The sequence below is a fragment of the Tympanuchus pallidicinctus genome, unplaced genomic scaffold, assembly GCF_026119805.1.
Source record: "Tympanuchus pallidicinctus isolate F22 unplaced genomic scaffold, pur_lepc_1.0 scaffold31, whole genome shotgun sequence".
Lineage (NCBI taxonomy): Eukaryota > Metazoa > Chordata > Aves > Galliformes > Phasianidae > Tympanuchus > Tympanuchus pallidicinctus.
The window spans coordinates 13,178,322-13,203,589 of record NW_026294749.1 but is presented as its reverse complement, the minus strand read 5'-3'; the positions used below and the strand labels follow the sequence as shown (position 1 = coordinate 13,203,589).

At 43.9% G+C, this 25,268-nt stretch overlaps 1 protein-coding gene across 2 annotated transcripts in view; it reads right to left on the bottom strand.

Moving 5' to 3' along the window:
- Positions 1-330: 330 nt before the first annotated feature.
- SLC66A2 (solute carrier family 66 member 2) overlaps positions 331-25,268 on the bottom strand; it is a 55,812-nt gene continuing 30,874 nt past the window's right edge. For both annotated transcript variants that reach the window (XM_052697707.1, XM_052697708.1), the window contains 2 exons: positions 20,126-20,342; positions 331-3,328 (listed from right to left, as the gene is read on the bottom strand). In XM_052697707.1, the coding sequence (XP_052553667.1) occupies positions 3,121-3,328; positions 20,126-20,342 (425 nt within the window). In that variant the 3' untranslated portion in view covers positions 331-3,120. The remainder of the gene's footprint in view (positions 3,329-20,125; positions 20,343-25,268) is intronic.

Sequence of the window (25,268 nt, the reverse complement as noted above, 5' to 3'; positions counted from 1 at the left end):
CCCACATTCCATCTCCTTGTACAGTTTGCACAGTACTTTTTGAGGCTACACAAAATATATCATCTCTTAGCAATTTGTTTTTACAGGCATAGGAGAAGGTAACTTAAAAAAAGATCATGAGGCTAAATTCACTTCAAAATGTATGAAGAGCTTGGGGCAGAAATCCAGAATCCATGTCTTGTACCATGACCTAGGACAAACTACGCCTTGTGCTTACCCACCAGGGGGAACAGGGCATGCCAATTAATTCCTATGGATGCTTTATGCAAGATAAATTACAGTAACAGTTAAGAAGCACACATTTTATATCTAAACAAAACAACGCTGCAATTTATGTGTAATAGATAACTTTTATTTTAAAAAAACATTGCAACTGACAGAGAAAACAAACTCTGTGAAAATCAAAGAGATGTATTTAAAGTAATTCATTTCTTAATCTCTGAGGTGATCATTGATACAGATACTTCCTGGCCAACAAAGAACAAAGTTCTGTAACATTCTGTCTGTAATGTATCTTGCAAAGTGATATTCAGGAGTTCCTGGCCAAGAGTCCTACCTTATTCAATGCCATATACAGAAGATAGATGTGTTTTCACTGGCTTCTCTTCCAGTATTTGCAGCTCTGCTGTGAATGAGAGCGGTCTGGGTACTGATGACAGACTCAGGACTCTGCCCAGGGAGGAGTCCCATAAGAAAAGAACAAGTTCTTTTATCAGTAATACCTACAGTTCAAATTCAAAGAGGTGGCCAAAAGTATGCACTCCCAAGTGAAGCTATCACATACAGAACCATTTTTCTTAATACCAATGTATTTCTGATATCCCCATTCCATAGATTAAAAAAGACTAGGATATACAAAAATTTTTATCATTTAATAAAAAAAAAACCAAACCAACAACCAAAACCCAGACCATTAAAACACACAGGAAAGTGTTCATTTGCATACAGTAGAAATACAATCCTCATTAAAGCAGCATATCGGAGATGCCAGTTGTTAATTATGTTTTTGATTAAAAAAGACAAAAGCCAAGCTGTTCTTTAAATGCAATCAGAACATTGGAGGGCAAGGGGAAACAAAACATTCATAGTCTGCCATGCCAGGGTACATTGTCACTGTAAGGTCACTTCAGGCCTGGAAGAGTAGGGTGTCAAACAGGGAGCGCAGAGGCAGCAGCCAGGCAAAGCAGCGGGGCCAGCCCTCAGAACAGCTCTGCTCAGCCACTTCTGTTGGACAGCAGGTTCCTGAGGGACCCCTTTCCTCCCCCATCCACAGCGCCCCACTGAAGGCAGGGTGGCTCAGCCTCCAAGCTCTCTGCCAGCAGCGCGCCCATGCCAACATGGCACACGCATCAGGAGCCCTGCCGTCAGCCTGGGCAGCTGGGAGCTGGGCTCTGCCAGGAGGCACTGCCTGCAGGGCTGCCTACTGCTCCCTGCCTCGCGACGGGCATTTCCAACCCTGGCGCTGCTGCCCCAGAGGATGGCTTGCCACCCTTGAAGACAGTCCAGACTTAGGTCATGAGTCCCAAATAGAACAGTGTAGGGAAAGTACCTAATTTATACACTGAAGGTATTAAATCTCAGACTTGGTGCCATCGATAAAAAAACATTAGCTCTTACACTAATCTTGGAGAGAAAAAAACAAACCTATTGTCAAGAACCTGCCCCATCCCTCTTGCCGTGCCTGCATTCACCCAGGGCTTGCCAGCAGCAGGGAGGGGGTCTCGCTGGGAGGAAGGCAAACCTCAGCTGGGCTGGGGTCTCACTGCAGCTGCCTCACACCAATGACTGCAGTTTCCTTACAGCAATAGGCAGAAGCACTTGGCCACAGTTCCCTGCAGGTCACACACCACCCACAGCTTCCAGACACGTGCAGCGCTCAGAAAGGGCATGGTGACCTACGCTGGCAAACAGCCAGCATAGACAAGAACTATAAATGAACTCTCTGCCCCGGTCCCTCTTTCTTACTGTGGCTTCTCCAAGCTAAGAGATTGGAAGATCTTAAGAACAGAAAAACGAAAATGCGGACCCCTTCCATGGGTCAGTGCCAGGAACACCAAACATACAAACTGGTGCTGAGCAGCACAAATGTGAATTTCAGCCTCCACAAATCAAGTGGTCAGATACTAGTCCTGTTCCACTAGAGACCGTAGGAATAGGACTCTTTCAGACTTTGTCACTGCCTGCTCTGAGGCAATGAAAGCGGAGACACTCAGTGGCTCCCATTTGCCAACTAGAGCTACCTCCTAGCAATACTGGCAATGCACGGCTACTGGCCTCTGCGTTTGTGACAGTGCTGCACTGTGAGCATGGCATGGCCTGTCTGCAAATCTTGCTGCATCAACGCAGAACTGAGTTACAGCCCCTCCTGCAATCTCCAGTTCGCATCTCCTGATGGCTCACCACTCGACTGGCCGTGCCTGCTTTACGTGTGGTGCAGCATCATCCACATGCAGACCCCATTCCTCACCCCCATGTATCTGTCTGCCACACTGCGCAGGCATCAGTGTCTACCACTCACTTTAATGCATGCTGATCTGCATGCAACAGCTTTGTTCTCAGCTGCTCACCTCTCTGCAGTGCCTCTCTCCCTACCCCTCTCTGCTTACTCGACACCCTGCTTCAAGAAGAAAAAACAACCAGAAAGCTGCTGCATTTGCTCTTCAACACTTCTTCCTACATCGTGGAGATAATGAATGCTAATATATGCCACAACCTTCCTACCAGTATACAGACTTTATACTATATAAATAGGTGACGGATTCAGGCAAAATATCCTGTAACTTCTGTGGGGTAACATTTTTTAAATAGCATTATAAACAAAACACCTAGCCCTTGTGATTAATATACAAACATATGTGAACTGATAAGGCTCATAGGTACATATGCAAAAATAGTGCCCCCCTCCCACCAGGAAACAGTTCTGTACAGCAAAGTCTGAGAACAGAGAGAGCAAGATATTTCAAATAAAACCTCCAGAGCTGGAAGCGCAGCCAGATTTTCAATTCTCTTCTCATTTCTGCTTCAACTCAGCAATGCAGAAGTACTTAGAAGTGGAAAAGAAGGTACGTGGCTGACTCTCAAATGCCATCCATGGACCTGCAGCCCACCCTGCTGCACGTCTCACAGAGCCTTGGTGCTGGCAGGGTGTGTGGTGTGGGATGTGGGCTTCTGAGGGTAGGAGCTGTACAGGTAAACCTGTAGCAGGATGGCCATGTCCACAAAAACCTGCAGGAGTCCACAGATGGAGAACTGTAACGGGGCCTGATTCAAGATGAAGTAAACAGTCTTGAAAGTGTCCCCACTGGTCCACATCAGCACCATCTTGACACTAAAAGACAAAACAGAAGGGGAAAAACATTTATTGAAAGGAAGCTGGTAAGGCTTAGTGTGTGATTAGAGCTGTTCCAGGGGGTGCCAGTATCCACCTGCACCAGCGGGGGTTGATACTCTGCAGTGGGTCAGGGCTCCTCTCCACCACGACAGAACACTTGCATAGCCACGAGGTGTGGAAACAGTGCTTGGAAGGCAGGGTCAAATTCACACCCTCAGCCTCCAGAGACCTGACCTCAGCCATTACAGCTACAAATACCCACGGCTATGTTGGCATCCAGTATTTTAAACTATCCAGCTAGGATAATTGACTCAGGGGTGCTCTGTAAACATGATTTCCACATGCTGATAGCAATGACCAGGAAAGAAGGTAATCCAGTGCATGTGAAAAAAATCAAACTAATATCTGCATCTTCACGCATGCCATTTTCTACTCGCAAGATGCGAGTACACACCTCTGATAAGTACAAAAAGTATTTTCTTACTGTAGAACACACAAGACCGAGAGTCTAGAAAGTCAGGTTGTCCACTAATAAAGAAGGAAGAAAAAGAACATGTCTCCATTTCTTTACCAGAAGGCTGAGTATCCCTAAGGATTTTCCTCAAGGACACAGAACGCTGCCCACCCAGACTTCCTTCTAATTTGCTGTATCACCAAGCCATCTCCTGTCCTGCAGGCCAGCTCCTGCTCTTCCACATCATGAGAAACTCTGAGGAACAGAAGCAAGTTCCTCAGACTTCACACAGACCAATTTTCAACAGGACACAAACAGCCAATTCCTGAAGGCTGTTTCTGATCTTTGTGCACTCTAACTGAAGGGATTTCTAAGCAGTCAGGTAAGCTGCAGCGGACAAAACTTTGCAGTTCACAGTATGAGCATTATGCATCATTTATCATAATTATGAATAATTACATCTTGCCAGCAATGACTTCATCAAACGCAGTCATGCATATGCAGCAGGGCAGGACTTAATTTCCCAAATATTCAGGCAGGGAGCTAGCAAATTTTGTATTTTAGACAAGCATACAGTGCTGCTGCAAGCCAGATGCTGCAGCCAACTCTTCCTCCATAAAAGAAAGGTGGCCAAGAGCACCAGTTTATACTGACCCAAAGCTCTACAGAAACATAAGCCTTTTTAACTCACATTATACCAGTGACAACATAAAACAAGGTGCCTATGATGTTATGAGCACTCCAAAGAGAGGCTACACGTGGAAGCGTAAGCAAGGGCATGGGGTTGAGTAAGCAACCATTCCCCACTCAAGGTTATGCAAAAAATGCAAGTAAATAATCAGGAAAGAAGAAAAACAACTGCTGAACCCACAACAGCTGTTCTGCGCAACAATCCTGTGCACCACCTGCACTGCACACATTCTGACTCTCAATGGGTAACATCACGTCCCACTTACAGGAGGTTCACACATGCAGGGGGTACAAGGGATTGATTAGGATTTCAATTAGGGAGGGTGATAACTCTGAGGGTAGTAAAACCGACACTTTGTTGCAGGCAGCCAAAGTTCCTCCCCCTCTGATTTTTTGCTTATCAGCGCTTCTGGGCAACTAATCACAATTTAATTGTTAACCTGCCCCAGTGTGGTTGGAGACGGGCACTAACAGAGCAGCACACACTAACCTTGGCAGGTCAGATAAATTAAACGCTGTCACCAAAAGGGCAATTGATGCACTCCACAAAAGACCTGAGCAAGGATTTACTACCCACAGGGTGTTCAGCACATATCCCATATATATATAAAGCTAATGGGGTTTTAAAACGACCCCAGCAGGCACTGAAACTGTGGACAAAATACACACTGTCTGATGGTTTACAGTATGTAACAGTTTCAAATTCCAAATAAGGAACAACATCTAGGAGAAACCTTATGGATACCTGTAGTTCAACAGCACCTTAGGAACCAAGCCCTAGATGCAAACCTCTAGCAGTACCACATGTGCTGAGTTTGATTTAGATTTATGTGGCAAGGTTTTGGTAGCCAGGGGCTGCATGGGTGGCCTCTGTGAGCAGAGCCCAGAAGCTGCCCCACATCAGATCACAGCCAGCTCCAACCCATGGGGAGGCCACAGAGGAGCAGGCCATGCCCCTGCAGGCCTGAAGAAAGATGCAGCTCACAGAGAGCCCCTGCAGGAGTGCAGTCCAGGCCAGCACTGCAGCCCATGGCTGTGGTAGAGCAGGAAGGCTGTGGAAGCTGCCAACCACGGGGCTCTGTGTTGGAGCAGCACAGTCCTGGAAGATAGAACCAGTGGCAAAGAGCCACAGCAGAGAAGTTCTTAGGAGAGCTGCTGCCTGTGGGAAGCCCATGCAGGCTCTGTTTGGGAAGGACAGCATCCTGTGAGAGGGATCCCACACGGAGCAGGGCAGAGCAGTGGCAGAGACAAGTGCTGTGGCCTGACAGCAGCCCCCATTGCCTTGTGCTGCATGGGGGGAGGTAGGAGGGTGTGGATGGCAGGAGGCGTTTGTAGTTTCTCACTACTGTAGACATGTTAACAGGCAATAAATTGCATTAATCTGCTTCAACCCGAGTCTGTTTTGCCTGTGATGGTGCCTGTAGGTCAATGATCTCCCTGCCCTTATCTCCAGCTTTTTTTTTGTGTTGTGCTTTCTCCCCCTCCCTTTGAGGAGGGTAAGTGAGAGATGGTGCTGCTGCGTCACCCCTCGCTGTTAAACCACCACAGCTTACTAAAGCAAACTCGGGGTTTTGCTAGGAAGCCACCCTGGATCTCTACAGCTTGCAATCCCATCTGGGTAACATGGTGTATGCCTCTGCATGTTCCAGCATCCCCCTCTTCAGCAGGTCCATCAGACACTCATGGAAAGCAGCAACATGCCTGGGGTGCTTACTAGGACATGGCCCAATGTTCTGTACGCAGGAAAACATCAACTTGTCCTTGGCAAAAATGAATTTTAAAATGTAACTCAGTTTAAAAATCTAACAGTTTAAAAATCTAACATCGCCATCAAAACATACATGTATTGTTCCTGTGCTGATCAGTTTGGAGGAAACAGGCATATCACTGAAGTACCATAACAATGAAAACATGAAACACCAGGTATTCCACAAGAGCTTAAGCTTAGTATTGGAGCTGCACTTAGGTTACCAGAACCCAAGATGAAGGCAAAACAGTGACTGGGAATGCTGGCTGCTTACTCCCTTCTACACCTCTCTAAAGATAGAGCAGGGCTGGACAAAAGGAGCAAAAACCTGAAAGTACGTGGAGTAACCAAAAATGGCTTTGCAAGGAAACAAGGACTGCGCTAGACAAGAAGGGAGAAGAGATGATGAACCTTGGAGGAAAGTCAAGAAACACCACAATTTGGTTGGATGAAAAGAGAATGTGAAATAGAGGCTGGAACTGGGCAGGGAATGACAGGAAATAGAAGAGAAATGCAAACTTGGAATAAGGATCCTTAGGAACAGTGCAGTAGTAACATTCCTCCTGCCATATCTGGGCTGTGCACAGCTATTCTTGCTGCATATGCAGATACAACTCACAGTAATGCAGTGGTGCGTGCCTGATTACACATGCCTGATCAAATAGATACACTGCTCACATATTTCTAGCTACTCTGTCACTTCAGGATGCCACACAGCTATTTTTTATCTGCAGCTTCTCAACACTGCCCAATTGCTTAGGAAATGGAGGCAATTCTTGCATTTATTCTTACTTTTCCGATGGAAAACAAAGAAAGCAACCAACCCTGGGCAGACCAACTGCCATCCTACCTGCACTGGAGAAGGAAAGGAGAGTGTGCCTATGCATAAACAGAGGGTTTTACTGCCCAAGGAAGTAGTTTTTGTTTGTTTTTTTCTTTCTCCCCCAGTTGGTTGCATGGAAGAAAGAGTAAACAGAGGAGAGCACACCTCAGCCCTTCTTCCACTGTTCTGTTATAACCTCCATTTGCTGAACGAAGCTCCAATCCCTTTCTGTAAGATGTGTGGGACTCATTTTTAACAAGCTATTGATATGCCATTTGAGGCAGCTGATGAGTCTCTTAAATTCCTTTCCCTGCAGAACTCTGTAGGCAATACAGAAGATATGCAGGATCACAGCAACAGCAAGAGCCTCTCCCACAGAGGCACTATGCAGCAGTGGCCCTACTGCAGGCTGCCAACAACTGTGAGCAATGGCTTGACTCTGCTTCTCTGCAGCAGCCCATGCTGGGTGCCACCAGCTGCCAGACAACAGCTCATCAGCATTCATCTGACCCTCAGCACCATGGTGCAAGAAGCTGTTGTGCTGCTAACACAGATGAGCATTGCTTCAAGGGGCAGGCAGGCCCCACCATCACCGCTGCCTGGCTGCGCACAGAAGAGGCTGCACATAGCAAAGGCTTTCCAGCCTATCTCATGGGGCCCAACTTCGTTCTTGATCTTCCTGATATCTCCAAAGCTGTGCGAGTGAGCTCAGCTTCAGTGCACTGCACAACATGGCCTGCACAGCAAAAAGCAGCAGTTAAGAGCAAATAAAATGGCATCCTTCCTGTAATATCTCAAAGCCACACTGGAGAGAGATGGCTGGCAGGAAAGTTTAACCTTCTTGATACGAAGGACACAGTCATTAGGAGAGCACAGCAGCCATTCTGCTCTTAGCAGAAAGGAGCGACTGGGTGTGGGGTGAGCAGTGCCACCGAGCAAGTTGGGGAGTCAGAAAGTACACACAGCAGTGTTTGGTTCTGTGATCACAGCGATGCCAACAGGAGAGGCAAGAGGCAGGAACCGAGCAGAAATAGATGGTACTGCCAGAGGCTGAGACAGACTTGAAGGAAAAATAACACTTCCCAATAATGTAAATCAAGCCTGCAGTATCCAACGACAACAAATCTCCTGAAAACAAGCACCTTCCTCACAGCTAATCTCATTACAAGGAGTTGCTAATGTGGCAACAGTCACTGTCTGTGTAAACCACAACTGACCACAAAGAGGAAAAGCTCACACTTTTTCATCTGCTTTTGAAATCTGAAAAAGGACTTATTATTCTGCTGGTGGAATCAGACCTCAAAAATAACATCATCATTTCTGATCAGACACTGACTAGTGGTGGGCTGCTAAATGCTGTTTTTTAGTACAGTAGTATAAAAATGTCCTACAGCACTGCTGTTCTGTGCCACTGGCAGAACATTTCATAAAGACTCTGTACTAATCATCATTTACTAAATAAATTGCAAGCTGAAAAATAGCATTCATTGTTCTCAAGAAACAACTTGTCTAAATTAGGTTTTCTGTATTTTGTGCATCAATTCTGAGGAGACAGCAAAAGAGATCATCTCTATGAGCACATTGTATCTAGTCAGACAATGAACGATGATTTTTAAAGAATGCTCATCAAATTATTCATGTGTAGAAAGAGCCAAGTGCACTAACAAGAGAAAAAAGTGTTTCTCCTCTAACCGTTCTGAAGGCTGTACAACTTACAGAACAATGAGCTTAGCAAGATTTTTAGGCTCAAATACACAATATACAAATTACAGAGGACTAATTCTGCTGGAATCAAAGCTTTTCAGCTTCTTCGTTTGCTCTGTTCAAAAGCAGAAGGTTGTCACAATCACAAATCTTTGATTTTCTGCTGGAGCATTATTGAGCACGCACTGCTCAACATCAGCCATTTCCTGATCACTACATCTTTTTTTCTGCCTTCATCTGAGAGAGAGAAACTACAAAGGAGATCTGGGAAAAAATAAGACAGAAAGAATACACCTCCTCTCTTCCCCACTAAACCACTGTCTTAAGATTAGTTGCAGCCATCCATCAAAATAACAGTAGCACATAGCAGAGCTGGGGAGCAGCAGTTTGCAGACCATGGGCTGACACTTGGCACCAGCCTACACAAGAAGAGATGGCAGTACTCGCTTCCTGTTTGCTGTGTAGATTTTCTTCCATGAATGTTATGACTCTGCATGTTTGTAGCTTAATACACAAACCCAAAAATATCCTGCAAGCTGGAAGACACAGAGAGAGTCAGATGTTAGACAGTGACTTCTACAGAGAAATTCGGTAGTGTTCTGACCAGACATACTAGCAGCACAAATAGCAACAGGAGTTACGTGTTGCCCTCATGTAATTACATCCTGCTAGAGCTATAAACTTAGTACTGCTCGTGCTCAGTCAATGAACGCAGATCTGAGCAATTATCTTCAATAACAGAAAAATGAATGTGATGTATTAATCATCTACTTCAAGTGTTTCGTTTTCTTTTTTCCTTCTGTCCTAGGCAAGTGGAAGAAAAAAAAATTAGCTTGGATTCCTTTTGTACAGTGGAAGGTGACCACAGCTTCCCCAGATCAGGGCCAAGACGAAGGCAAAGATGGACTCACAGTATGATTTTTTAGACTGACAGTTTCGGGCATTTATTCATACACTGGCACATGGCTTCCATATACATTAAAAAAATGACAACAGTTCTTGGGATATAAAAGCAGAATAATCATGCAAGATCTGAGAAGCTAGCATCCCCTTCTGGAATAAGGTCCACAGCAAAACAGCTTTTTAATGAATGTTCTGAAAAGCGTTCAGTTTTGGGAAAGGAGGAAGAAGAGACAGAAAATATCCCTCTTGAAAAGCAACTTACCTCCCCCAGCATATTTCCATGTGAATGTATGGAAGAGAAAGCAAATTCAGTTAAAAATATCCTGACTCTGGAGAACTTTCAGCTCCCATTTGATGCTCCAAAACAAGTTAATCCATAAGACAGCAAGTATCCCTAACACTGCACTTCAATCACAGGGTGGCATACCTCCACCAGTGCAATGCAGTCCAGAAAACACAAAAACCCTGATGCCATGGCATTTTTAACACTGCACAAATGAACAACAACAAAAATATCAGCAAATACAGCATTTATTCCTAGCAAAAAGCCACAAGGCTTAACATAAAAGGAGCTCTCCTAATGTTGAACAAATTGTTAAGCATGCCAGAAACTATTTTTAAAAGAGGGGAAGTGAGAAAAATCAGATACCCAAAGGCCAGTGTCTGAAGTTTGAAAATCTGGGAACTAAACAGGCCTACCATAAGACAGGACCTCCTGAGCGACCAAGCATAGATCTTGTTTTTAAATACCACACAGCCAGCTAGGAATTCAAGCATGAAACTATCCACCAATCCTACATGCTCTCCCTCAGAGAGAGCCCCTTACCTCACTTTCCAACAATTCCCTCAAGGCTGAAACAGCACTGACAATCTCCAGAGAGTCAGTTGTCCAGCCCCACATTGCTAGCAGGATACAGATAGATTCAGCATTTATTTTGGATTGCTGGAGCTGAGATATAGTCACATCTGTGAGTAATGGACACCAGCAGGTCTACGCTAAAGAGCAATCTGAAAGTTCCTGTAATTTGCAAGTATGTATACTTCACTGAGGAAAAATAAAATGCATGGATCTCACTCTGGAGCACAAAAAGCCACACTCATAAAAACACTTTCTGATGTGACTTGGAAGTGTCTTTAATATTCGCATTTCATGCAGAAACACAAAAAAGCATTATGGAAAAACAAGGTAAATAGATATTTATCAATTACTTTTCCTCATGAACAACTGTTTCCAAAACTCCCAAGAGCAAGAGCATCTCAGGCATTTTGACACTGCTCAGTATCTACACACAGAAGCCAGTGCTTGCTAGGATATACTTGCCAAAGGAGAGTCACAGAGAAAACTACAAGACATGGTGATGGGGCTGGTAGACTATTCATGATCACTGCTCTAGCTATTTCAAGCACTACGCCCAAAATTTAGTCTGTAGGTGTCCACAGACTTGACATCTACAAAGTATTTCCTAGAGCTCTGCAAGTTAGACCATATGGTGCTGCATGAAGAGGGGTGGCAGCTCTTAACAACCTTGAACACCCTAAGGCTATGCACAGCAGGCGTTAAATCTCTTCTGCAGAACAAAGGAAAGACTTGAACTGCAATTCACACAAATGTCCTTCCAGGAGATGGATAAACGCACACAGCCCAGATGCCTAAGCTTAATTCTACCCATACATCCAGCACAAGCACATATCAGAAGGGCTCTGAGTTCTGCTACTGATGGATTTGGAAATTTCAAGAATTGTCACAAGGGGGAACTGCTTTCCTCAGGTGAAAACAGAGGCTTGGGAAACAAATCACACGTGTGCTACCCACAGTACAGTCCACAGCACCATCTGCTGCCAAAACAGAATAATGCTTTCACAGTGGCGTCAGTTTGATGGAAATGGTGTAGAGCACACCTAAATCACACCATCCTTTAGGATCTCGCTCATTAATTTCTTCTTGAGCATTTTTCCCCTTCAATCTCTTCTCCCCCCCCCTCAAGGCACTTTAATCACCAGAGCTGCAAGTCCAGCTGCCAGCTAATGCTGCTGTAGACACTGCTCTGCTACCCACCTCCAGCACTTGTGCACAGCTAGCTGAGCCTGCCTGTGCTCCCACACCTCCCTTCCCAGCACCTGCCTGCTGCAGCCTTCCTGTGCCATGGGACCCTGCTGCTCAAGGGCCAGTGCTCAAAACAGGGAAATAGTGCCTGTGCCTGACACCATTCAGAGTCCTTCTTTTTGTAACTTTAAGTATGTTGGGACATAATCCACTTAAAGAGGAATAAAAAGATGGGATAAAAGAGTATTGCATCAGCACAGCAGCACACCCCAAGGCTCAAACCGTAAAGCTCTTTAATCCTCCTTTCCTCCTGCCCTAGGCAACGAAGAAATAATCAAACTCCTAGTCCCATTTAACTTAAGGCACTTTTAGCACACTTTCCCCATCTTCATAAGGATACAGACTAAGCATACTAAGCGTTCCAGTGATTTAAAGCTGCAGTTCCCACTTCGGTCAACATACACAGAATATCAGGCCTACTTCCTCTCCCTGTTCTAGATGCCTGGCATTCAGTCTCCAAAGACAGCACACCTAAAAGGACAAAGCCTAGCGACAGTCATTTTTTACGAAATAACCAAATTCTTCAGTATCTCTAATTTTAAGGAAACACTGGAGAAATAGGAATCCCAAATAAGAGTTACTACATAGGAAAAAGGACTGTTGCTACTTTCCAGTCAGCATGATAACTGGAACTACGATAAGCTATTCAGTGTATGCTTCTCAGAAACGCTTCACTGTCATCACAAGAAAATAACCCCTTGCAAAAAGTACACAAAAATATGTCAGTACCTACGTTCTCACATGAAACATTACATTTCTTGAGTACTTTCAGGGATGGCAACTCAGCCACCTCCTACAGCAGCCCATTCCAGTGCCTGACCATTCTTTGGGTGAAGTTTCTCCTAATAGCCAGCATCGACCTGCTCTGGTGCAACTGGAGGTCATTCCCTCTCATCTTAGTGATGATTACCAGGGAGAAGAGGCTGACCCCCCACCTCATTGCAACCTCCCTTCAGGTAGTTGTAGAGAGCAATAAAACCACCCTTGAGCCTCCACTTCTCCAGACCAACAAACCCAGTTCCCTCAGTCACTCCCTATCTTGTTTTCCAGACTGCTCAGCAGCTTCGTTGCCCTTCTCTGGACATGCTCCAGGGCCCCAATGTCTTTCTTGCAGTGAAAGTGAACACAGTACTTGAGGGGTAGCATTTACCAGAGCAGATCACAGAATGGCCAGGTTTGGAAGGGACTTCAAGGATCATGAATCTCCAACCCCCCTGCCACAGGCAGGGCCATCAACCCATCCCATTTAATACCAGCCCAGGCTGCCCAGGGCCCATCCAACTGGCCTCAAACGCCTCCAGGGATGGACGGGCATCCACAGCCTCTCTGGGCAGCTGATCCAGCACGTCACCACTCTCTCTGTAAAGAGCTTCTCCCTGATTCAGGGGAAAAACCACCTCCCTGCTCCTGCTGGCAACACCATTTCTGATACAAACCAGGATGCTGTTGACCCTTTTGGCCACCTGGGCACACTGCTGGATCATGTACAGCTGAGCATCAACCAGAACACAAGTCCTTTTCCTCTGCACAGTTTTCCAGCCATTTTGCCCCAAGCCTGTGCATGGCATTGCTGTCACTAAAGCCTAAGTCCTGGCACTTGGTCTTGCTGGACTTCATCCCATTGGCTTCAGTCCAGTGATCCAGACTGTCCAGATCCCTCTGTAGGGCCTTCCTACCCTCAGTCAGATCAGCTCTTCCTCCCTACTTGTTGCCATCTGCAAACTTACAAAGGTAAGTAAAAAGTACAACTGATTTTCTCTCGTATTTCAAATTTTCAGGGTAAAGAGAAAAGCATCAACTGAAGAGAGTGCTGATTAAACATACTGGCAGTGTTTTATTCCTATCACTATGAAGAAGCCTTGAACTATCTGTAAAAGAACACATTTGGTTTGAAGTATTTTGCTTTTAATTTTCTTCTTGAACTGATGGGATTAGGTGCTAAGGGAAAGAGAAAGCAGAAAGGTGTGAAGGTAGAAAGGATGGGACACATGCAATATGTGCAAGAGCTTCAGCAATTCACACCATACTACACCCTAGGCAATGCTAGGGAAGTGTTTGCGTCACTCACACTGTTGTTAAGAGGCGGAAGCATAAGGGAAGGTTGGTTCCATACTCCCTCCTGGGATTTTTTTAACTCATCTTCTCTTCATTCAGTTCCTAAAATTCCTACATGTGTTGAGTACACAAGCCTCACGGAACAGTCTTCAGAGCCCCACAGTGTGTTACTGCAAATCTTGAGAGAACAGTACGCTGAGGAAACATGGCAGGCAAGCATGGAAGTGAGCATGGTGAGGGGCTCTGTACAGTCAACTTCAAACAGTACATCTACAGAAAGTCAGCAGAAACTGAGTACAGAACGGGAAAGGAAAAGAACATGGGACTAATGGTACAGAGAAGAGGATCCTGGAATAGAAGAATGGGTGAAGAACAGAGGACAAGCTGTTTGCTTCCTGAGATAGAACAAAATGGTTTTCAAATCATCTGCTTGCATGCGGAAAGGACTCTGTCTCCATTCTGAGCATGCTGAAGAGAGACCAAGCCTGTTTATTTTTCTGATGTAATAGCACCTAGAAAAAAAATTAGCAGCTGTCTATTTCTTTTTTTTTTTTTTTTTTTTAAGTAAATGGCTGCAGCGTTTTGCAGCCCTTCCATCATCTTATTTGTTTTGACCACTTAATGTATAATGAAATTACTATTTTAAGAGTAGACACAATGCTACATGGACATCTGGGTGCTGCAGGTCCAAAGACTCTCTAGAATGGTTCCCTCTTCAGCACCTTTCTTGGTGAAAGTTCTGGATGGGACAGAGCACTTAAACTCAGGCCACCACTGCACTGTACAGCATCTACTTCAAAATTCTCATGAAGGCATCTCTTACTCCTACTCTTATTTCTTTGATTTTGATCCATGCAAGTTCTGACAAGGAAAAACAAAAGCTAAGAGAAATACAGTCTTCACTGCTATTGCTTATATCCTCCACTTCCCTTCCTATTAGCACTTTTACAAGTCATTTTCAGCTATTTCCCCTTTGTCCTTTATTGAACTTCCACAAAGTACATGTATGCACCGAAATTGCTGTAACAGATGCAGACTGCACCCATCATCTCTTTTCAATTAAACTAAAATTAGTCATTATGAGACTAATATAAGCAGAAACACCCAGAACTCTTGCTCATTCTCTGTAGTTTAACACTTGAGCTGTGTTATTTACTCACTATTCAAAAAAATCCTTCCACTTAAAAAAAAAAAAAGCCCCACAAAAAAAACAAGAGTGCCATTTTTACAGCACTTGCTCAGTATGCTCAAATCCAAAATCTCATGACAGCAGGTGACCAGTCACTGGGTTAGCCAGTAGAGTACAGCTTTCGACATCTGTCCATCACAGCACCTTGCTAATCTAATACAGGCAGAAAGTCTAGCAGCTGACATTAACCTTTGCAGAATTTGGATAAAGTAAGGATTTGTTTCTGGGACAAACACCGTCCTCAGAAGGTAACAGCTTCCTTTACAGAAATGATATAAAGAACTGCATTATGTCTTAAAGGAAAAATTATGTCATAGAGGAGTACTGAATAAAGGCACCCTACAACAAAATCTTATCTCCTCAAGAAATATTGTCTTCTAGTATTTTTTATTATCAATAGCAGAGAAGAGGAAATAATATTACAAGATATACATTTCATACAATTTATCTCCCTGCACACTGCATCTATTTTATTGGACACCATTTCAGATAAACACTTGCTTGCAACTAGCTTACAGCTATAGCATGCCTCATAGAACAGTTCCAAACAGAAAAGCACTCAGATTTGCAACTCTTGGCTCCATCTGCTTGTGAGACAATAAAGGCCAATTGTTTCTCCTTTAGTGACTTTTTTTTTAAACAACAAGATGATCGCAGTGACCAACACAGCACAATGATCTGACTCAGTCTTTCCAGGCCAGTCTTCTCAAGACAGACTTACATGAACAGAAGGACAGTCTAATTGATTGTGTTGGCTGTCTCAGTGCGTCACAGCGCTGAGCCTTCTACCCAGTATCAGCGAATCTTGATGAAGGATACAAAGAGAGGAGGCTCTTTTCAAGAAGACTGAAACATCACAACAAGAAGAGGGAGACCACAGCCCTCCGCTGGCTCTGCCTGTCCAACCCCCTAGTTACATGAATGGCCCTAAGCATGGGCATACATGCTGCCTCCTGCATGGGGAGCAGCTGGCAAGAGACAAAAAGCACACAGCCAGGAACTAATCAACCACTGAAAGAAAGCCTTCCTTACTGGAACCACAAACCTCCAAGCTAACCATGGATGGACAGATTTGGCTATCATCTGTACTGTGGTACCTGAGACTCTGTGATATGCAGTCCAGTTCACTCCTACTGCCAGTCCTCCCTTTCCTGGACCTGGGGAGTTTCTACCATCCAGTGGCTGTGAAACTCCGAGCACTGGCTGATAAGAAACATCAGCTCCATACAGATGGAGCAGCAGTTGACTGTCAAAGAAGGGCACTGACAAATGACTTCAATGACCTTCTGTGAAAACCTTTCAATGAAGGGCAATTATTGTTCCAGAGCAGAGTATGACAGGGCAGCAGACAGAAATGGAAAATAGACTGTCATAGAGCAAACCCACCCTTGTGCAGACCCAGAAGATGCAGAAATGGGTAGATGGGGTAAAGGTGGCTTTAGTTTGCTCTTAGTTCTCACTGGTCTAGTCCATCAGTAATAGGCAATACATCACATTCATCTCCCTCAAGCTGAGCTTGTTTTGCTGGTGATGGTAACTGGTGAGTGATCTCCCTGTCCTTATCACAACCCACAAACTCTTTTCACCTTAGTTTCTCCACATGTCCTGAGAAGGAGTGACAGAGCGGTGTGGTGGTGCTGAGCTAATCCATGGATATTAAACCACCACAGGCTCTTTTCAGAACAGTTCCAAGGGTATTCTGCCATCCACCACAGCCATGTGTCCCATTTACATCTCTCTCCTGGCTTTCTGTCTCCAAGTCCGTTTATCTGAAAACAATTACTACCTCAAGCATGAGATATCCTCAACTTCTATTTTAAACAGATACGAGTGATTGGGACGAGGAGTCCACAGGGTTATCTGACACCTTTTTTTCTGAAACAAGATCGTATCTGCAAAGTCTGGCAGGACATCTTGTTCAGATGTGGTCACATACTGCAGTTTTACTTTCCATTCCTATTTTGACTGTTTTGCTAAAACAGAAACAGACTTAACATATGAGATGTTATGTCCTATTCAGTCCTACTTCAGAGACAGAAGATAGCTTATGTTTTCCTTAGTCAGGCAATGAGGACCTTCAAAGAACCTCTCCTCTGACCCTAGTAAACTGTGATGCTTTTATCAGACGTGGGCTCCAGTTATGCACTACAGCTGAATGCACTACTGTGGTTTAAGAAGTTACCACAGTCTAAAAGGTCATTAAGTAGGCTTAATAGGCTAAAGCAGCTTAATCCTTACTTCTCTCCCTGATAAGCTTAAAGTCACAAAGATACCTGAAACTTATTACTTCACTTTGCCACTGAGGCCAGCTAAGAGGCTATCTGGCAGTTGTCCATTATGGCTCCGTTGACAGGCAAAGGATCACCAGCTCAGTTATTTCCAACAGTGTAAACCATTTCTGCATGTAATCGTAGAATGGCCTGGGTTGGAAAGAATTATGATGCTCACCCAGTTCCAATCCCCTGCTGTGTGCAGGTCACCAACCAGCAGCCCAGGCTGCCCAGAGCCACATCCAGCCTGGCCTTGAATGCCTGCAGGGATGGGGCATCCGCAGCCTCCTTGGGCAACCTGTGCCAGCGCCTCACCACCTCTGGGGGAAAAACTTCCTCCTAAGATCCAACCTAAACCTCCCCTGTCTCAGTTTAAAACCATTCCCCTTGTCCTATCACCGTCCACCCTCACAAACAGCCGTTCCCCCTCCTGTTTCTACGCTCCCTCCAAGCACTGGAAGGCCACCATGAGGTCTCCCACAGCCTTCTCTTCTCCAAGCTCAACAGGCCCAGTTCCCTCAGCCTTTCCTCACACAGAGCTGCTCCAGCCCTCTGCTCATCTCAGTGCCTCCTCTGGCCCCGCTCCCAGAGCTCCACGTCCTTCCTGTGCTGGGGCCCCAGGCCTGGACGCAGCGCTGCAGATGGGGCCTCACAAGAGCCGAGCAGAGGGGGACGATCACCTCCCTCTCCCTGCTGGCCGCCCCTTTTTCATGCAGCCCAGAGCACAGCTGGCCTTCCGGGCTGCAGGCGCACACTGCTGCCTCATGGCCAGCTTCTCGCCCACCAGGACCCCAAGTCCTTCTGCGCAGGGCTGCTCTCAAGGAGATCTGCCCCCAGTCTGTATTGATACCTGGGGTTGCCCCAGCATAAGTGCAGCACCTTGCACTTGGCCCTGTTGAACCTCATTAGGTTTTCGTGGGCCCACTTCTCCAGCCTGCCCAGGTTCCTCTGGATGCTTCCCTTCCCTCCAATGCATCAACCAGCTTGGTGTCATCCGCAAACTCGATGGGGTAGTAAATATATCCCACTGGGCATCAAGTAGCTCCTGGCAAATACCTATCCAAGTTCATAAATTCAATTCTATGAGCTGCATGGCTGGACTGCTAGATGCTTACTTCAGCACTTCCAGGATTGAGGTCTCCTCTCTGCTTTTAAATAGAGAAGCAGGCACAGGAAGGGAAAATCAGAAGAAACAACAGCTCCTTCAACAGAAAGTAAAACATTAGCAGAAATCACTGTCATAGCAGGAAGAGCTTGATAATGCTTATAGACCATCAGATCAATTCAGGACTACACAGTGCTAGAAAGTATATGTGGTTCTTGCAATACATATAAAGCTACAATGTGACCTGGACAGAGACATGAGCATCCCCCAGCTGCAGTAAAGTAGCAGTACAAGCCGTGTACTATCTTACCAGTATTCACACCGCCCAATATCCAATAGTATGCAAAGTACTGCTTTGGGAATCCAACGGGAAAACCTGCAGGTACACCAGACAAGGAAGGTGGCTATCCTTAGACCTAGCCCTGTTTGATGGCAAGGGGATGAGAGCTTCTACTGTATCTTCTGTCAACTGAACAGTGGTCTTTACCAAAGCAGTTTTACATGAGAATTATGCAACTCTGTGTTTCCATGCAAAGAATTAAACCATTCATTCGAAGCACAAAGTTTCTGTCCTCATTTTACTAAGTAGCAAATACAAAAAAGTAGAAAAAAACCAGCTCAGATCTTCAGACAGGAGCTAAGGAAAAGCAGATCATTATCTGAAAGCAGCTATCTTAATATGGCATTATAATCCACAGATAAAAAACACAAAGGGAAAGTCAAACCAGAGTACAAATAAGGTCTAGTAGGTAAACTGGGTATCACACAAAATTGTCCAAAGCAGTGTGTGCAGGCAAAATACCCAAATATTGGAAGGCAATCCTGACTCTATATCAAGGGTGTTCCAATAAGAAAATGCTTTGAGTATCACAGATTTCTAAACAAGCAAAAGGAATAGTGTCAACAGATGTAACTGCTTTGGTGTGAAGGAGGTAGAGATGATTATTTGTTTTCAAAGCAAAAATTATGTCAGCAAGTTTAAAGTCAATGAAAGAGGAACTTTCAAAGCAGTGAAAGAAGACAATCACTAATGACAAAAGTACTTCCTGAATTGAATTTGTTGCTGTACTGTTTTCTATAACTGATGCAGCGTGGTGAACGTTTTTCTCTCTGCAGAAGCTCTACAAGTTGTATTTGCAATTTGGAAACCTTAGTGTTAATACTGACACATACAATAAATGGTATGAAACGATAATCTAGTTTAAATGTCTCAACAGTGAGCACAAGATTAAATTTTTCTGTTCTACACCTGTTTACATGAGTGTTCTTCCTAGGTTTGAGCTCTTTTAAATGTCAGGTACAAGTTTCTACACAACAATACTGATGTTATTTGCTACTAACACCAGTAACATATTAGAAGAGAGCTAAGCAAATTTGTAAGAACAAGCAGTGAGCGTGAGTTACAACAATTACTGCTGTAGACTTTGTCTTTAGTACTTTTGACACAGAGGACTTCTTCAGACCATTTCTAATGGAACAGCAGTAGCTCTACGTATTATTGTAATAAAACATATTTCATCTTGAAACTGTCCAGCTAGGTCTGAACAATGGGTCAGATCTTGGGGATATAAATGAGCTCCCACTGTCTACAGCAGTGCTGCACCAGTTTAAGCTGACGGAGGCTCTACCCCAATAACTGCTGTATTTTCAATTAAAACGTAGAAAGATGACAGAAAAGCATTCTCACACTACAAAAATATTTACCTAAGCACACACACATGTACTTGTTTTATTTAAGGCAAACACATACCTCATTCCTTCTGTGGACCTATTCTGGTAGTTACGGTAGAGCTGAGGAACGCCTAACATCGCCTCTGTGAAAACTGCAAGGAAGCCCAGGGTTTCCACAAAAAGAGACGAATCAAGCCAGAGGTAAGTGATGTAACCGGTGACACCAGTGAAGGTCAGCACACACTGCACGTAGTCTGTAAACTTGCTCCAATGCCAAAAATAGTTCAAGTCAAAATCTGCAACAGAATAGAAATGGAACAAGAATAAAATTTCCCAACCTGATTCAAAGCTTATCAGAGTAGAATTGAGAACTGGTAAGTATGAGAGAGTCAGTCTTTGAGAGCAGATAAAATAGAAATTAAGAGGAAAAGGATTTACAGGGGAAAAAAAAAAAAAAACAGGCAGCTCACCACCACCAAAAAAGCCCCATAGGACTTGATCTGGAAAACATTTTTTTGTGGGATGTGTTCAGTATGGAAACAGTAACACAAAGAATTACAGACTAGGGTGGATAGTGATAGGACAAGGGGGAATGGTTTTAAACTAAGTCAGGGAGGTTTAGGTTAGATATTAGGAGGAAATTTTTCACCCAGAGGGTAATGAGACACTGGCACAGGTTGCCCAAGGAGGCTGTGGATGCCCCATCCCTGCAGGCATTGAAGGCCAGGCTGGATGTGGCATTTGGCAACACACTGGGCACACTGGACACACTCTGGGCAGCCTGGTCTGCTGGCTGGCAACCCTGCATGTAGCAGGGGGCTGAAACTACACAAGCATTGTGGTTCTTTTCAACCCAGGCCATTCTATGATACTATGATTTACAAAAATGAGATTTAAAGATGAAGTGTTTGTCTTCAGATATGAAACACAAAGAAGTCTGGACATGAATTTAACAGAGCTGACATAAGAAGGGCTCACAAAAAAACTTCACACTGCCAACTACAGGTCCCAGTCACATCAGTACAAGCACACTCTTATTCAGGACTATTGTCTTCACTTTCAAACTGCTTCAGTCCAGGCTGAAGAAGGTCATCTCAAGTCCACAAGTCTGCTTCCTGGTGTGTTACTGCTGCCTTGGTAAGGGCAGGCTTCTGTGCACATGCAGCACAGCTTTGCTGAAGGTGTGGGGCCGTGAAGAGAATCCAGCCTGGAACAAGACTTCCCACAGACAGCACTTTCACATCTGTACTTCACTTTGCCAGCAAAACTAAGTGCAGGGTTTATATCCATTTCTTACATCTCTCAGAACAAAGCACTATTTCTCTAAACACAACGCTTCTCTCAATAGAGAATTAAGTCAAAGAACAAACCAAAGGTGACACTTGCTTACATTAACATACTACTGGAAGATACATTGCTATCTTACTGACAAATAATAATACACACCAATTTACGTCACTGCCTCTTCAGCAGAAGTACAGAACACTACAAAAGAAGTTCTGCTGTTAATTCTAGCAACGAAGACACTGATATCTGCTGGCTTACATTAACACCAAACCCAGTGAAATGAGAGTGAATCTGCCCAGGCAGGTAGGTGCTTAAGGATACTTACATATCGCAAATAATCACTTCATTTTCTGCACCTTTTCACACTTCAGTATGTGGTAGACATTCTTTATTAACTTAATTTCCCTTTTTCAGTACTCAGCAAAATCATGCCTCAAGACAACTACTGCATGCAGTTAAATAATTTTACTTTGCCATACAAAGAGGAAAGCAAAACTAGCCAGAAGCCATATTCAACCTATAGCATAGCACTTTTTGTAGTATTGTATCAGCCATTATCCAGAACTAAAACAATCACTACACTGACAGAGCCGCTGCCAATGTAATGTACACCTCCAGTACTTTATGGCAGTGGCTCCTCAGCCCCAGAATCCACTGACAGGGATGCATGACTAAATAAAAAGTAGACCTAGTGCTGGCATAGCCAATTCAGCATGACAGCATCGCACATGCACTGCGTGCTCTGTGAAGGCTTTCCTTTCTGGAGGGAAAGGAAGAACAAAACAAAACGAAGCAGAAAATGTAAGACATAAGACAGATGCTACAAGAAAAGCAGGAAGCATGTTACTCATTTTTCTTAATTCCTAATGCGTTTTCTGGAGAGAATAGGAGGAGTCAGCAAGAACTGACATGGAAAACAATGCCTAGACTTTCTATTCCCTCCACTTTGCTGACCTGTATTTGTGCCATGAGGGTGGACAGACAACGGGAGAGGATTGCTAGAGAAGTGGTTGATGTTCCATGAACCTATCAGCGTTCAAAACATGTTTGAACAACGCCCTCACAAATGTGTTTTAACTTTTGGTTAGCCCTGAAGAAGTCAGGCAGTTGGACTTCGTCATCTTGCAAGGTCCATTCTAACTGAACTGTTCTGTTCTATCCTCATTCTAACATAAAGTAGTGAGGGGGAGAACAAGGGAAATTCACTCAATTTTGCCACGGTATTCTCAGTTTCTTGAGCAATACCAAGCAAATGGCTTAACAGAACAGATTTGACACTATTCCAACTTTAAAATAGCAAGAGACAATCTCTGATAAAGAGGTGTTAGGGCTTACTATGGGGACAGAATAATTAACAGCAGAAATAAAATAGGTGAGAGAAAAATCTGGCCATTTGAAAAGCAACGTCCACTCCAGAAGAGGAGAGCTACTAATGTTTTTCAAGTAAGATGCAATATTTACTTCTACCAGATTGCTTCTCAAAGAATCTTAGGCCCTTTTAAAAACACTTCAAGCACTGGTATTTAGCCCTTAAAAAGAAAATCGTTTTTTGTAATTCAGACCTCTTGCATTCAAGCACACTAGGAGGAAGACCTGAACTGACTTTCCAGCAAGGGTCATTCAACATTATGTAGTGTTCCAAACATGGATTCAGACCAATACCAGAAAATCAGCAGCTAGCAGCAGCCATAGGCAAGGGCACATAAACCTTACTCCTCCAGACAGTACCACCTGTAGGAGAGACCATCTTGGCTCTCAAGCTGCCTATACAGTCATTATATCTTGAATCATAACCCTAAGGCTCAGCTTGAAACTTGCTTGCGTGGCACCTTCTACATGCAGGACCCTCAGCCCCTCACTTACTAAACCCTCAGTGCAGCTCTCAGAGTTGCCCTGCATACATTGAGTTTCTCCCTTTGTTTTACACATGCTCAAGGATCCTTTTTAAGATATTTATCATTGTACAGCAATTCTTTATTTCCCCAAATTAATCTTATTAACAGAAATGAACGAATCATACCAACATGCAGGTGCCAAAATTACAAGTTTGTGTCAGTGTTCACATGGCTTCTGTGCAGTCAGCTACAAAATCCAGGAGGCAGTCACATGTTTAAGTACTTGCATAAGGCCATGGATTTTGTAGCTGACCTCACCAAAGCCGTGTGAACACTGACATGTGCTTATTCAGTACTGCTGTACTGAAGTGCATGTTCATTCATGTTAGGTACTCACATCTCTGAGCCTAGTACTGGGCAGACAAGAAATCTGGTGTTTAGGTCATTTAGTCATCATTCTTGCCCTGAAAATCTTTAGCATTAGTTCTGTTATAATAACGTACTTAGATGAGAGAACTGGTATGTGACACGGGGCTCCAGCTGAAGCAATAGTTAATTACTAAAAGGAAAGAGACAGATTCTCTTCTGTTTAGTCAGCCTCTTGCCCAAAACCCTACAGCGTCTCTTTCACTATACTAGATTGAGTCAGTTCTAGTTTCTATTATAACTTGCTTGATAATGTTTTCCTTGAAAGAACAGAAAAAAGAGAGAGAAGAGCAATCAGAATATTTGCATTAGCCTTTCAGAAAAATATCTGAATTGTGTTAGAAACAGTCCAATATGTAATCTCTAGTTGTTCTATTTAACGGATTTACTTTCCAAATGCTGTAGTCTATTTTAGGACACTGCACATAACCAACTACTTCCAGGAAAAAAAAGAATGGCTTACCTAAGGAAAAAAATAAAAAGTAGTAGCATATCTGTCCTTTAACGTAGGTCCCAGTTTTGTCTCCTCTGCAGATGTCACTCTTTTTCTCTAAAAAGGTAAAACAGGGAACTCTACCACACCACCATATGTTTCTACCAAACATCTCAAAATCTGACCAAGACCAGATGCATTTCTTTCTATTCTCTGAAATGGCCAGGCACTGCTTGCAGCGTTCACTCCACTGTTCACAAGATCCTCGTCCTGCCCAGAATAAAATCCATGACACGAATTTGTAGCCTTAGTCAATTCAGCTGAAACGGTAACTCCCAGTCACTAAGGCCCTGGATTGATCTAACTGACATTACTGCAGTGAAAGGTACAATCTTATTACCCATGCTTGAGGTCTTTAATCCACACAGGGAGCCGCATTTTAAACATCTTGATCCATTTATAGATGAGAGACTTACGCTGGAAAATCCTATTGATGCCATGGAAGGAGCAGCTCAGCTGATCTTTTGTGCAGTAAGTGGAGAAAAGTCTACACAGACTGAGGGTAAATAAAGATGAAATTAAAAGACCTCCTCTGAGAGGCATATTGCATGTTAGATATGAAAAATATAAAGCAGACAGAAACAGTACTGCCAACAGTTGTGGTTAACATTAATCAAGCCAAACTGTAAGTAGGAAACTCAAGATTCTGGTGTAGAATTAACGCTTAAGTGATGCACATTGACTCTCGCTTGAAGATGACACAGAGGCTCAGACAGCTAAGTCATATTTAGCTAAAAAGCATTTTATGATGTCAGCTACCACTTTAGTTCTTTTGGGAAAGTGAAGCAAAGACTGACATCCAAAAAATGGAACCTCACCTCTATCTCAGTAGCAAGTTTAATCCTAAAATGTAATTTAAATCTAGTTTGTTTCAGTTAAAAATCATTATCCCTTACCCTAATTGCTGAATACCCTATAACAACATCTATCCTAGGTCCTGAAACAGCCTATCCTTGCAAAGTAGATGAGTTTCCAGTCAAATATCCAATCCCCACCTTAACAACAGGCGCTGTGAAAGGGACTGATAACATTAATTCAGCCAACCTGGAACAGTTACAAATTGCGGCTAGGGAAATTTCAGGTTATTACCCATGGTCTGTAAAATGCACACACTGTTCAAGGATGCAGGAGCTAAGACTTACAATTTGCTGTTCTATCAATCTTAACCACTGGGCTATGAT